The 12,133-nt window shown below is 38.0% G+C and overlaps 1 protein-coding gene across 2 annotated transcripts in view; it reads right to left on the bottom strand.

The window, feature by feature from the left end:
- Positions 1 to 1,430: 1,430 nt before the first annotated feature.
- FBXO8 (F-box protein 8) overlaps positions 1,431 to 12,133 on the bottom strand; it is a 36,556-nt gene continuing 25,853 nt past the window's right edge. For both annotated transcript variants that reach the window (XM_032224403.1, XM_032224404.1), the window contains 3 exons: positions 4,991 to 5,109; positions 4,356 to 4,552; positions 1,431 to 3,807 (listed from right to left, as the gene is read on the bottom strand). In XM_032224403.1, coding sequence (XP_032080294.1) covers positions 3,620 to 3,807; positions 4,356 to 4,552; positions 4,991 to 5,109 — 504 coding nt within the window. In that variant the 3' untranslated portion in view covers positions 1,431 to 3,619. The remainder of the gene's footprint in view (positions 3,808 to 4,355; positions 4,553 to 4,990; positions 5,110 to 12,133) is intronic.

Here is a 12,133-nt window from a genome sequence, read left to right as displayed (position 1 = left end):
TCTTGCAGTATGCCCATTCCAAGGCCTTGGCTGAACCATATGCCACAGCTTCAGGGGGAAAAGAGCTGCAATTGAAATTCATAAGTTACATGGTGTGGGCTAAAGGAGCAGGGTTCACCTCCCCTGTAGTTGAAAGAAATCATGGAGAACTACAGAGCTAAAAAAGCATTCCCTGTCCATGGGAAGGAACTGTAACTTCCTCCAAACCAGATCGCAATGCCACCACTCCAATTTTTTTTTAAAAAAAATAGATCTAATGTGCAACTTCTATTATGAGTGTGGCTCTTGGACCAGGCCATGATTGCCACCGTGGCCATGGACACCCAAGCCACCACTGATTTTGAGTCTAAAGGCAGATTGAAGAACCTTAAATCTGTGAAACTCCACTGCTCCTACAGAGTTCAGTAGCTTGGGTAGGAATGCTACTACACTTCAGGAAGGAAGGTAGGTAAGCAGCAGATCCAGCTTATCCTGTACTCCAACCACATTGTCTCATGTTGGAGCAGAGCCTCAAAAGGCACCAAGACTCCTGGATGACAATAGCTGCTCCCCACTTCTGTTTTGAAGTTGCAGCCGAACCTCTTTCTCTGTGCCCAATCAGGTATGGTGATGTAAGCTAGATTGGTCCTTTCACCAAATCACACTCCTCCCTATTTCTACTGCCCAGCCACTCTGCTCTCACTTGGGCCACATTACATCTACAAAGCTGATGGGTAAGTGGACTCAAATGAATGTGGCTCTTTCCAGTTGTCATAATGTCCACTTAAATATAATGGTTCATTATAAATTGTAAGGGATACAGGCAAATTTCGCAATCATGTGTTGAGAATCTGGGTCACTCAAATCTACAAAATGGCCAATCCATGCTCTACAGCTTCAGAAAAAAAATTCAAGCAGTTGAGACTTTGCTTTATCTCATATGCACAACATAGGTACTGTATGCCTTTCAAAAGATGTGTCTACTTTTTTATCTGCAAACTTGAAAAATGTCTTTATTTTCATACTGAAAACTATCCATTTATGAAGCAATTTTACGAATACTTACCTAGAAGGTTAGGAAAAACTAACTTTTGAGTAGATATTTATAAAATTAGGGTTATAATTGGCAGTAGTTGATTATTTACAAGTACTAATACTACAGCCTTTCTTAATGATATTTAGAAAGAATAATGCTGTCTCCCAGAAATATAGCCCCAAATGTATTTCAGAAGTTGGGAGATGTTTGGGCAGGAGGAACACTGCATTTTATTAAATCCTTTAAATACAAGAACACAAATGTGTATAAATATCTTAGAACAAGCACCTCATTATTCTAACTATATATGAAACCAGTAATATGGGACTAAAGCAAGTCACTATGCATATTAATAATGGTTCAGAACAGGTTTTTAAAGACAATGTAAAAAGACAGTATAAAAACAAAAAAGTGATAACTGACTCTAAATTTTATTGAGTGAAATATTTATTTAAAGTAACAATAATATATAAGAAATGAGGGGTTATAATTTGCTAATCAACATTTTAACCTTCATTTGCATTTCACAAGAATGGTAACCAAAGAAACCCGCAATCCCCCAACCAATAGTTGCAGTGCAATTTTGATTTTTTTAAAAATGTAATTACATCAGCTGAAGAGTAATACCAATTTCAGATTTGTCAAGTTAGCAGTCAACAAATAAGCAGAATTCAAACTGGAAAACAAAATATAGACATTCTGGTAATTGGAAAAATAATTGTGATAATTAAGTAACATTATCAACACTGTTAACATTGTTATTACATAGCATTTCAAATCCATAATTTAGAGCACAAATCCTTAACCACTTTCAAGTCAAAATATTACAGTTATCAGATTTTCTTAACTATTTCTTAAACTTTGACAAATGTCCTAGTCAACCTTCTTTAAAACTGTTATTGATAATTAAATCCAACTTGCTTGGAAAAATATATATAGTAGATTTGGACTTAGGAACTATGGCTGGAATCCAATTGTGCACTTCAACTTTGATTCACGCTTACAGAAAATTTTAGTTAGTCCGCTGATATTATGAGAGGAGGTGCAGAAGAAAGAGAAATCCTGGTGCCAAACACTGGTTGCTACCACTAGCTTTACTTTGTTTCACTTTGGACACCGGCTATATTATACATCTTTTTGCATCTGGATTGCAAGATTTTTTTGACAGATAGTTGAAGCCAATGCAGAACATCTATAGTCCACAATTACTTCACTCCTACCAGCTTTTAAATAATACTCCCTCCCTCAAATAAAAGGTGCCTTAATCCCAATCATATACCAATTCAGCAAATTTAAACAAGGATAATATTTATTTCATTTATATAGAAAAAATATCAGAAGGCATTCCATGGTCTTATAAATTACTACTCCTGTGGGTATATAGAAACAGACCCAAATATATCTAATAGTGAGAACAATGTTGGGGTCAGTGCTACATTTCTCCCACTATTTATTCAAAAGGCTCCGCTTTAACCATGTCTGTTCAGGTCACTTCTTGTATTGCAAGTGCTGAATTAGAGCATAGCCAAGTTTCACTGCCTATTAGACAAAAAAATTACAGGATTGGAAGGAGAAAATTCTAGTGGGAAAAAAGGGGAAAACTATACCTACAGTGCACATTGGGGATATCATGGGAGCAGGAAGGGCTAAAAGAGGTGGGAAGGCTTGTGCAGATAGATCCTTTGGATCCCAGTCTCTTAATCTAATTCACAAAGAACATTTTCTGCTCCAGATATGACAAAATGAGTATGACTAATGCAAGTAAATAAATCTTGCAAAACCTTGATTGTTAGAAAGCATATCTAGACGGCAACAATTATAAAAGCATCCAACCTTGTTTTTTAAATATTTTTAGGCACTAGATATTGAGGCACAAGGATAGACTGATACCCTGTCTTCCAGTTTGGTGGTTATGAATCGGGTTGGGGAACCTGTAACTCTCTAAGTGCTGCTGTACTATAATGCCTGACATCCCACTCGACCAATGGTGAAGACTATGGGAATCATAGTTCAGCAACATCAAAGAACCATAGGTGCCCAAACCCATAGAATATTATATAGTTTATAACTGATTATGCATCTGTGAAGTAAACTTTTAAAGAACATGCACAGTCTCACTATGTGAAGAAATAAATTATCCAATATATCTTCTAATAGGAAAAAAAAAAGGAAAAACAACTTTATTTAAAATATTTTACAATAAAATAATTATGGTTATAAATCTCTTTAGTCAAATACAATATGTACATATTACTTTTTTTTAAAAAATGAATTGGTTAAAGTGTTCAAGCAAATCAACTGCACAAGTCCACCAACTTGTCAGTTTAAAACTATAATGTCAGTTTAACATTCAGAAATGGTAATATGTCAGACTAATTGCAAAGTTCTGTGCAAACTGTAAGCAAAGTTTAAAAAAATTGCAAAAAATTCTTCAGCTTCCATAGTAAATTGCTAAAAAAGTTGCTTGTGTACATTTTGATTGCAGAAAGAGGTTAGAATAACCAGCACTAATTTAACCCCCATACAGTATCTACAACAGATAAAATTCCTTCATTTGCTGACTTCTTCTAACAACAGATGGTAAGTCTTAACAAATTGGGCTTTTTAGGCAGCCACGTGGCCTATAAGGTAGATATTGTCATATAGGTGCCCAACAAAATCTTCACTAATATTCTGAGCAGCACGACGCGTGTTTCGGATAAATTCTCTCTTTGACATTTTATTCTTCACATGAGGGCTAGTAAGATCAATGGAAAGCAGGATCAAAGAGTAACATAATACATAAACAGCATCTAAGCATAAAAAAAGAACGAGAAAATATTTTGTGAAGCCTGCTTACAATTTAAGAAACCTGCATAACATTTTAGACTAAAAGGATTTTAAATTCTTTAGGACAAGATTATAGGAATCCATGTTCTTTCTTTGTAAAATAAAAAAAATACTGTATAAGAGCAAAAGAACTGCATTACAAGATAAGGTTAAACTGTATATAAATTTTAGCCATATTTCCTTGGGAAAGTCACATGTATATTATGTTAAAATATGATCTGTCTGCCTATCTATCTTCCCTCTTTTTTAGCAATACGGACACTGAATCAATTTTCTCTGGTTTTTAATAAGTATCTATTAGACAAAGAAGTCAATTTATAATAATTTCAAGCTTTACAACAAGAATGTACAATGTATATGCCTAAGGCTTTTGCTCAATTCAGTGCTATTATACAAGATCAGATTTAAACATGAATATCACTTATGCTAAACTTGTTAGCTTTTAAATTTTACAATACCACAGGATATGTCAACCCATCAATTAAAATAGATACATGCTCCTCCTTCTTACCTGGGCTAAGGCCAAGCTCTCTCATAAGGTCAGGGTTACAAGCACAAAATCGGTGTGAAAACTTTGTAATGAGAGTTTCAAGATATTCACCACGTTCCTCAGGAGCATGAATGTGTTTGAAAAATTCTCTCAGTGCATTTGGCAAGAACTGATTTCTGAAGTTGTGTAGTGTCACAAGATCATCTAAAACATCTCGCCTAATTTAAAAGAGAAAAATACTTTAAGCTGCTTATGTACACATATTTTAAATACATTGTAAAATATTCAGTTTTTTCTGATTTGCTTCTCAAAATATTTGCTTTCATTGTTATATATGAAAGAAACTATTCAACTAGACAAATTGTATGTAATCAGTCATCAATTTAATACAACAATATAAGCATATGAACACCAGAGCAGTACTATAATCCTTGTCTTTTTAAAATCAGGTTATCTTCCATTTGGGGATTTAACAGACTATAGATTTTATCCACAATGCAGAGAGTATCATAATTCTTGATTAATGAATGCTAGAAAAGGTACTGATGAAGTAATACAGAAATAAGTAACAGTATCCAATTATTTCATAATGTTTTAATAAGAAATCCACATAAATACAAGGGAATGTGATGTTTGTCATTTTATAATCAAGTTACCTTTCATCAAGATATATTCTCAGTTTCTTCCAATTTAAAGTTCTTGTACAGAAGATAAACTTAGCTATTTCCTTTGGTGAATCATCCAATATTCCCTTGGACATAAAGTAGTTAACTCCCTAGGAGAAAGAGAGATTTTATATGGAACATTAGATTTTTAAACACCCAGAGTATTTCATATGGAACAAATCTTAACAATTACAGAGTAATTCTATCTTATGAGGTACATTTCAACATGTTGAATCTAATTCACATGTACTGTAAATAAAACATGTGTTAGAATAGTTATAGTTAAGATTTATATATATTAAAGCAACAGGGGAAAAGACTCTTTCCACAAATAATTCTAGTCTTTTAAATTGTGACACAATGTTGCATATTTATGATGCCTATGGATCCATATATAATTTCTAATTTGGTTTTCTGGAAAAGAAATTGCAAAAATATGTATCTTTTCAATGTAATTTAAGATAGCCATTTTAATGTTTTGTTGTGTAAAGCCATTCTCTAATAAATGGATGATTTTTCATGCATATGTTCAAATTCTGTTATTACATTTCCATGTCTTTAAGCTATAAAACCTATTCCCAATGTAAAACCTATGTGCATAGAAATCATACATTAAAATGTCATACAATGTTGTCTAGTTCTTTTATCATTTCCTTATTATAGAAATATTTACTTTCTATAAACATTCATGTTTATTTCAATTAACAAAAAAACCTTTAAATTTCCATGAACTTCATACTTCCATTAAAAAGGTATGGCTATGTAATTTTTCCAATAAAAATTAGATTTTTAAAAAAATATTTATTTCGAAATATAAATATCATACAAATAAATGTTCATGTTTTTTCTATTGTTGTTTTCAATTTTTGTAACTGTTGCATTACTGTATTGTATATTTTTATAATCTCTACAATTTTTGAGCCTTAAAAGAGCAGATCTTATATTCATATATTGGAATATATCTTCAATTCAAAAAAATAACTGGTACTGTTACATCAAAGTTTCCTTTCCCTCTAACATTCAAGATAATTATAACTGTGTGATGTTGAGAAGAGTACTGTATTATCCTAGTAATCATTTAAGAGATTAAGATTGTTCTGTATGACTCCTGTCCCTGAGCTAGAGTAAGGGATTCATGTTTCAAATGTTTTACAACCTATTGGCTATGTTCCATATGGAAATTATATGATATGTGTGTGTGTGTGTGTGTAATTCAACCATATTTATTCTTTACGTCATATAATATATATTCAATTCAATTCAATTCTTCAAGCATTATTTTGAGGTTTTGTTTCATTTTCTTTTGATTTTTAGGTGCTCTTTTTCATTTTCTAGCATCATAATCACCCAGAAATTCTCAGACTTTGCATTTCATGCACTGCAGGTATTTCTATAATGATCTGTCACAAAATAACTTTAATTATTTTAAAGTCTCAACTGGCACAAACATAAAAATGACAATCTGTCCCTAGGGAAAGAGGTAATCTTCCATACAGGTCAAGTAACATTCAATGAAGAGGCGGAGCTGACGTTCAGGCGATACGGCAATTCTTTCATAGGGCTCTATGGAAGTTCGCCAAATTCCTCTTGCCAGAGGGTCCCAACAGACCTAGGCCACATTGGAGGAGTAGAGAAGAAGAAAAGAGACCCCATTAGATGACAAGGAGATCGCTAACTCCTTGTTTGATCCAAGCGAAGCTCTCAATCCGGCAGGAAGGAAATCATGGCCATTGCACACTGTCCAAGGCTGTGACAGCCCGAAAAGAGAAAATGAGGGAAGATGGAAGAAGAAAACTGTGGTGGCTGGGTGAGAACTTTCTAACTTCTGTCAAATTTGCCCCTTTCAAATTGGCTGAGTGACAGTGGGGCTGTAAAAGAAGGGGATGGATTTATCTCCCACCCCGAGAATAGCGGCTAACAAGAACAAAGCTGAAACAGATCTAAATAAGAAATTTGAATTATTTGAATATATAAATGGTAAAGAGGAAAATCAGATTGGTTGACCTAAGGATTATATTAATTCGATACTATTGAACTAAAACTTTATTTGGGATTATAAAACTTGGGCTCTGGAACCCTTAAAGGGAAAAAAATGGTTAAAGGAAGTTAAAGGAGAGTTAAAGGAGAGGAGTAGAAGACAAATAGAGCAACAGTGACACCTATTGGTCAGAAAAAACTTATAGAGAAAGTGAAGAAAAGTGTGAATAACTGAATGTTGGTAGCTTATTGGAAAAACATAGTTACAAGACTTAGATAAGCTGCCTGCACCTGGGAACTGTTTATAGAGAGAACTACAGAGAAAGAGTGTGAAAAAGCGTAAGCTTAAACACTGTAGCTCCCTGACTGGATGTAGATCTTAACAACTGAGCAACTGAAACTGTGAAATAATAGAGGTTTTTATAAAATAAATGAAGATTTTATACTTCAGCGTGGGCTCAGTGGCTAAGACACTGAGCTTGTCGATCAGAAAGGTCAGCAGTTCAAATCCCTAGCACTGTGTAATGGAGTGAGCTCCCGTTACTTGTCCCAGCTTCTGCCAAACTAGCAGTTTGAAAGCATGTAAAAATGCAAGTAGAAAAAATAGGAACCATCTTTGGTGGGAAGGTAACAGCGTTCCGTGCGCTTTCGGCATTTAGTCATGCCAGCCACATGACCATGGAGATGTCTTCGGACAGGGCTGGCTCTTCAGCTTTGAAATGGAGATGAACACTACCCCCTAGAGTCAGGAACGACTAGCACATATTTGTGAGGGGAATCTTTACCTTTATCTATACTTCAGCTTTCAGTCGTTCTCCTTGGGGAATTATTATCTGTTGGATATAATTTTGGGGTTTTGGTGGGCCATTGTGGATTACAATTTAGTGAGACTTTGTGGATTATAACCTACAACTTTATGGATTATAATGTACAAGTCATTAAAAAGAAAAAAGAAAATAACCTTTGTTGAAGAGAACTTGGACTATGGATATTTTGGTTTTGTGAAATATAACACCCCAAAAAGGGAAGTGACATTAGGCTTGAAAAGAATTGGAAACATGAAAGGAAATTATTGGACTATATCAGATATATTTTGTAAATTGGGTATTGTAGAGTACTATTGTATTTGGTCTATTATTGATAGTAAATGGAGACACAACAGAGACTTTGATATCAAGAAAGGCACTAGACAGGGATGTCCACTGTCCCAGCTGCTATTTATACTGACTTTGGAAGTGTTAACCAGGAACATTCGGTAAGATGAAGAAATAAAAGAAATGGAAATAAAAAAAGAGAAATACAAGCTATAGGCATTTGCAGATGACTTGGTCTTTATACTGGAAAATTCCTTAGAAACTGGACCAAAGCTAATTAGAAAAATAGAAGAATATGGGGAAGTAGCAGGAGTGAAAATAAGGATAAGACAAAGATTTTAGTTAAGAATCTTACAGATATACAAAAAAGAGTGTTGATGGAAAGAATGAATGTACAGATAGTATAAAAAGTACTTAAGAATACAACTAACAGCAAAATGTGCAACAATTAAAGAGAATAGTTAAATGAAACTGATGAGGTAAATTAAACTAGACCTGGAGAAATGGAAAGATCTGCAACTGTCATTAACAGGAAGAAAAGCTACTATAAAAAGGAATATCTTACCAAGATATTCAAAACAATTCCAATAAAACTGGAGAAAAAAATATTTTGAAGAATTAAATAAAATATCAAGATACATTTTGTTGGGGTGGGGGTAAGCAAGAATAGGCTTGAAAATGTTACAGGATGCCAAAAAAAGAGAGGGCTTTGGGCTACCAGACTGGGAATTGTACTATCAAGCCTAAGTACTCACATGGGTGAAAGAATGGATCAGCTTGAGATATACAAAATTATTAACTGCACACTTTCTTATGGTATGGAAGAATAAGATACATAGTTATTTTCAAAGACACTAGATCAGGAATGCACTATTAGTTTGGTTTAAAATAAAAGAACAACATTATTTGAAAATACCAGTCTGACTTTCCACTATGGGAGCACTAGTACATCCTAATGTTATTAATATGGAACAAATTTAAGATACAAAGATATTTTGAATGAAAAAGGTGAATTAATAACTAAGCAGGAACTTAGTAGTCAAGGGATGGACATTGCATGGTGGCCACACATGCAGATACAATTTTGTTACCAAAAAGCTGCTAAAATATATGGTTTTAACAAAGATTAAAAAAATTAGACCAGATATTAACTGGAACAGATGAAAAACTGATAAAGTAATTATATTGTTATTTGTTAAATATTAAATTTGAAAGTGAGCAGATAAAGGGAACAGTGATTGCTTGGATAAAAACTTTGGATAAGCAATAGAATTAGATAAATGACAGAAACTATGGGATAGAAATATTACATTGACTATGTCAACTGCATATAAAGAAAATTTGTAAAATTTAAAGATGGCATTTTGCACCAGCAAGACTGACAAAAATGTATAGATAGATAGATCCGCTAAATGCTGGAAGTGTAATCAATCATATTACCATATAGGGTCAACATGTCCCAAAACTAAAAAGTATTGGACGAAAATGTCAGTTGGTCTTACCTGAACTGCATGTCTCGAAGGTGGCGTGGGAGTAGTCACATCTAGGCATTAACACAGCCCTTTTGCCCGGAGACTGAGGTAAATTTTGAGGCCACACCTCCGCTCCTCCTCCTGACTTTCCCCAGATTAACCAATGGTCCTGTTGATCGGAGGTTCCGTTCCGCCTAGTTCCCCAGCCGGAGAGCCTTGTTGCGCAGCGCCTTGGAGTGCCTTGGAGTGTGTGCCTTCCTGTTTGTTCATGTGGGCCTTGGCTGCCACGTTGTCCATCAGGACCAGGACATGTTGACCGGACACTGTTGCCTTGAAGTGTTGAAGAGCCAGGTGGATCGCTCTGAGCTCCAGCCAGTTGATGTTGTTTCGCAGATCCGTTGGGGTCCAGCAGCCCTGGGCTAGCTGGGACTCCAGGTGTGCTCCCCAGGTGAACTTGCGACTGTCATTAGGACCCTCCTTTCTGGATCCCTGAATAGGGACCCCCTGCCTAGAACTGGCGACAGCCACCAACGGAGCGAGAGGACCACCTGGGGTGTCAAGGGGACCTTGAAGTTCTTGTTGCTCATCCCGTTTCTCTTGTGCGGAAGCAGGAACCACTGCAGCTCTCGGGCGTGGAGGCGGGCCCAGGGTACGATTCCTATGCAGGAGATGAATTTCCTGAGAAGCCTGGAAAGAAGAACTACAGGGACAGAACGAGTCTTACGGATCTCCTGAAGCAGCTGAACAATGCTGTCCCTATGCTCCAGTGAGAGGAAAACCTCGCCGGCCACAGAGTCAATGATAGTCCCTAGGTGCTGGAGCCTCGTGGAGAGGGTCATATGGCTCTTCTCGAGGTTAATCGAGAACCCCAGGGACCTCAGGGTGTCGATAGTGAAACCCAGATTCCTCTCGGCCCTGGTTGCTACCTGGCCAGGACAAGGATATCATCAAGGTAACAATGAAGCCGGACTAGAATGGACCAGAGGTGTCCTGCCACTGCGGCCAGTACCTTGGTGAATGTTCTAGGGGCGGATGCCAGCCCAAAGGGAAGGGCCCTGTATTGGAAATTTCATTTCATTTATTGAATTTCTAAGCCAGGTGGTTACCCTCGTGGGAAAATCTGAGGAACCTGCGGTACTCAGGGGCAATCATGATATGTAAATAGGTCTTCATGAGATCTATGGAAGCCAGGAAGTCCCCCTGTCGGATGCCCTCTAGGATGGACTTAATTGAGGCCATCTTGAACCTGTGGTAGACAAGTCTGGAGTTGAGTAACTTGTGGTCTAAAATGGCCCTCCACCCCCCCGGAACTCTTGGAAACTAGAAACAGCTTTGAATAGAATCCTGATCCCTTCTCCCCCTCTGGAACCAACTCTACTGCCCCCATAGCCAGCAGGTGTTGGATAGCCTTGCGCAGGAGAGTGCACTTGGCAGGATTCCTAGAGGAGGTGAAGGTTCGGAACCTATTTGGGGGCTGTGAGCGGAACTCCAGCTTTAGCCTGAGCCTAACAGTCTGGAGGACCCACTTATCCATGGTGATGCGTTCCCAGGAATCCACGAAGAGGGAGGCGGCTGCCAATGGGGTGATCCAGGGTCAGATCACTTGAACCTACGAAAGGGATGGCCGCTCCTGCCTGGGGAATCTGGGTTCAAGGTACCTCTGTTGTTGGAACTCCGACTCAGGAGGATGATAGGATGTTCTCCTGAGGTAAGGAGCCGGTCAGTGGTCTGAATGTCTGTTTGTGGCTGGGAAGACCTTATGTTTGTTCTTGTCTTCCACGAGGATGGGGTCCAGTGACGAGCCGAAGAGCTTGTCCCTGGTGTAATCTGCTCCTGCCAGGTGCCATTTTGCTCGGGACTCGGCCTGCCAATGGTGCAGCACAGTAAGCACCTGGATGCTACTGAGGAAGATAAGGCTCTAGATGAATACTTTACCACATCGAGGGTGGAGTCAGCCAAGAATTGCGTGGCTGCCATTTACTTGGTGATGTCCTGCAGCATCCTCACATCTATCGCTGGTCCTGTCCTGAAGCTGCTCCAGCCGCCGCCGCCCTAATTGCCGATGTCATTGCCTGTAAGGTCTTGCACATTACCATCTCTGCCCTCTTCTCCTCCGCCTTGAGACAGTTAGAGATGTCTCCAGTCACCAACCCGGAAGAGGAAGCTAGGTTAGCCATAGGAGTGTCCACTGGAGGAACCTGTAAAGCATGGGCGAAGGTAGCATTAAGGTTGTAAAACCTGCGGTCATTGCTCCCCGGGTTGGGGAAGGAGCCTGGTTTAACCCACTGGGATTTAAGCACCTCTAGGAAGAGGTCTGGGATGGGGATCTCCTCTTCACAACCTGGGGCCTCTGGAAGGGCCCCTTCTTGTTCCCCCCGCTCATGTCAGGAGTGGGAGCAGCTTGGGTGGGCTCTGGATGGTTGTCCAGGTCTTCCGTGGCCTTTGCCTTATGTAACAAGGAACTAAACAAGGAGGGAGGGAACAGACCGGTGATATTGGGCGCCTCAGGGAGTCCTCATGTTCCGAAAACCCAATGTCCTTCAGTTCTCCCTCTTCTGGATCTGAGCCCTCGCTGGCGGTGGAGGGAGAGG

The sequence above is a fragment of the Thamnophis elegans genome, chromosome 9 (assembly GCF_009769535.1).
Source record: "Thamnophis elegans isolate rThaEle1 chromosome 9, rThaEle1.pri, whole genome shotgun sequence".
Lineage (NCBI taxonomy): Eukaryota > Metazoa > Chordata > Lepidosauria > Squamata > Colubridae > Thamnophis > Thamnophis elegans.
Note: the sequence above shows the minus strand (reverse complement) of the source record. Positions and strands in the feature narration are given on the sequence as shown.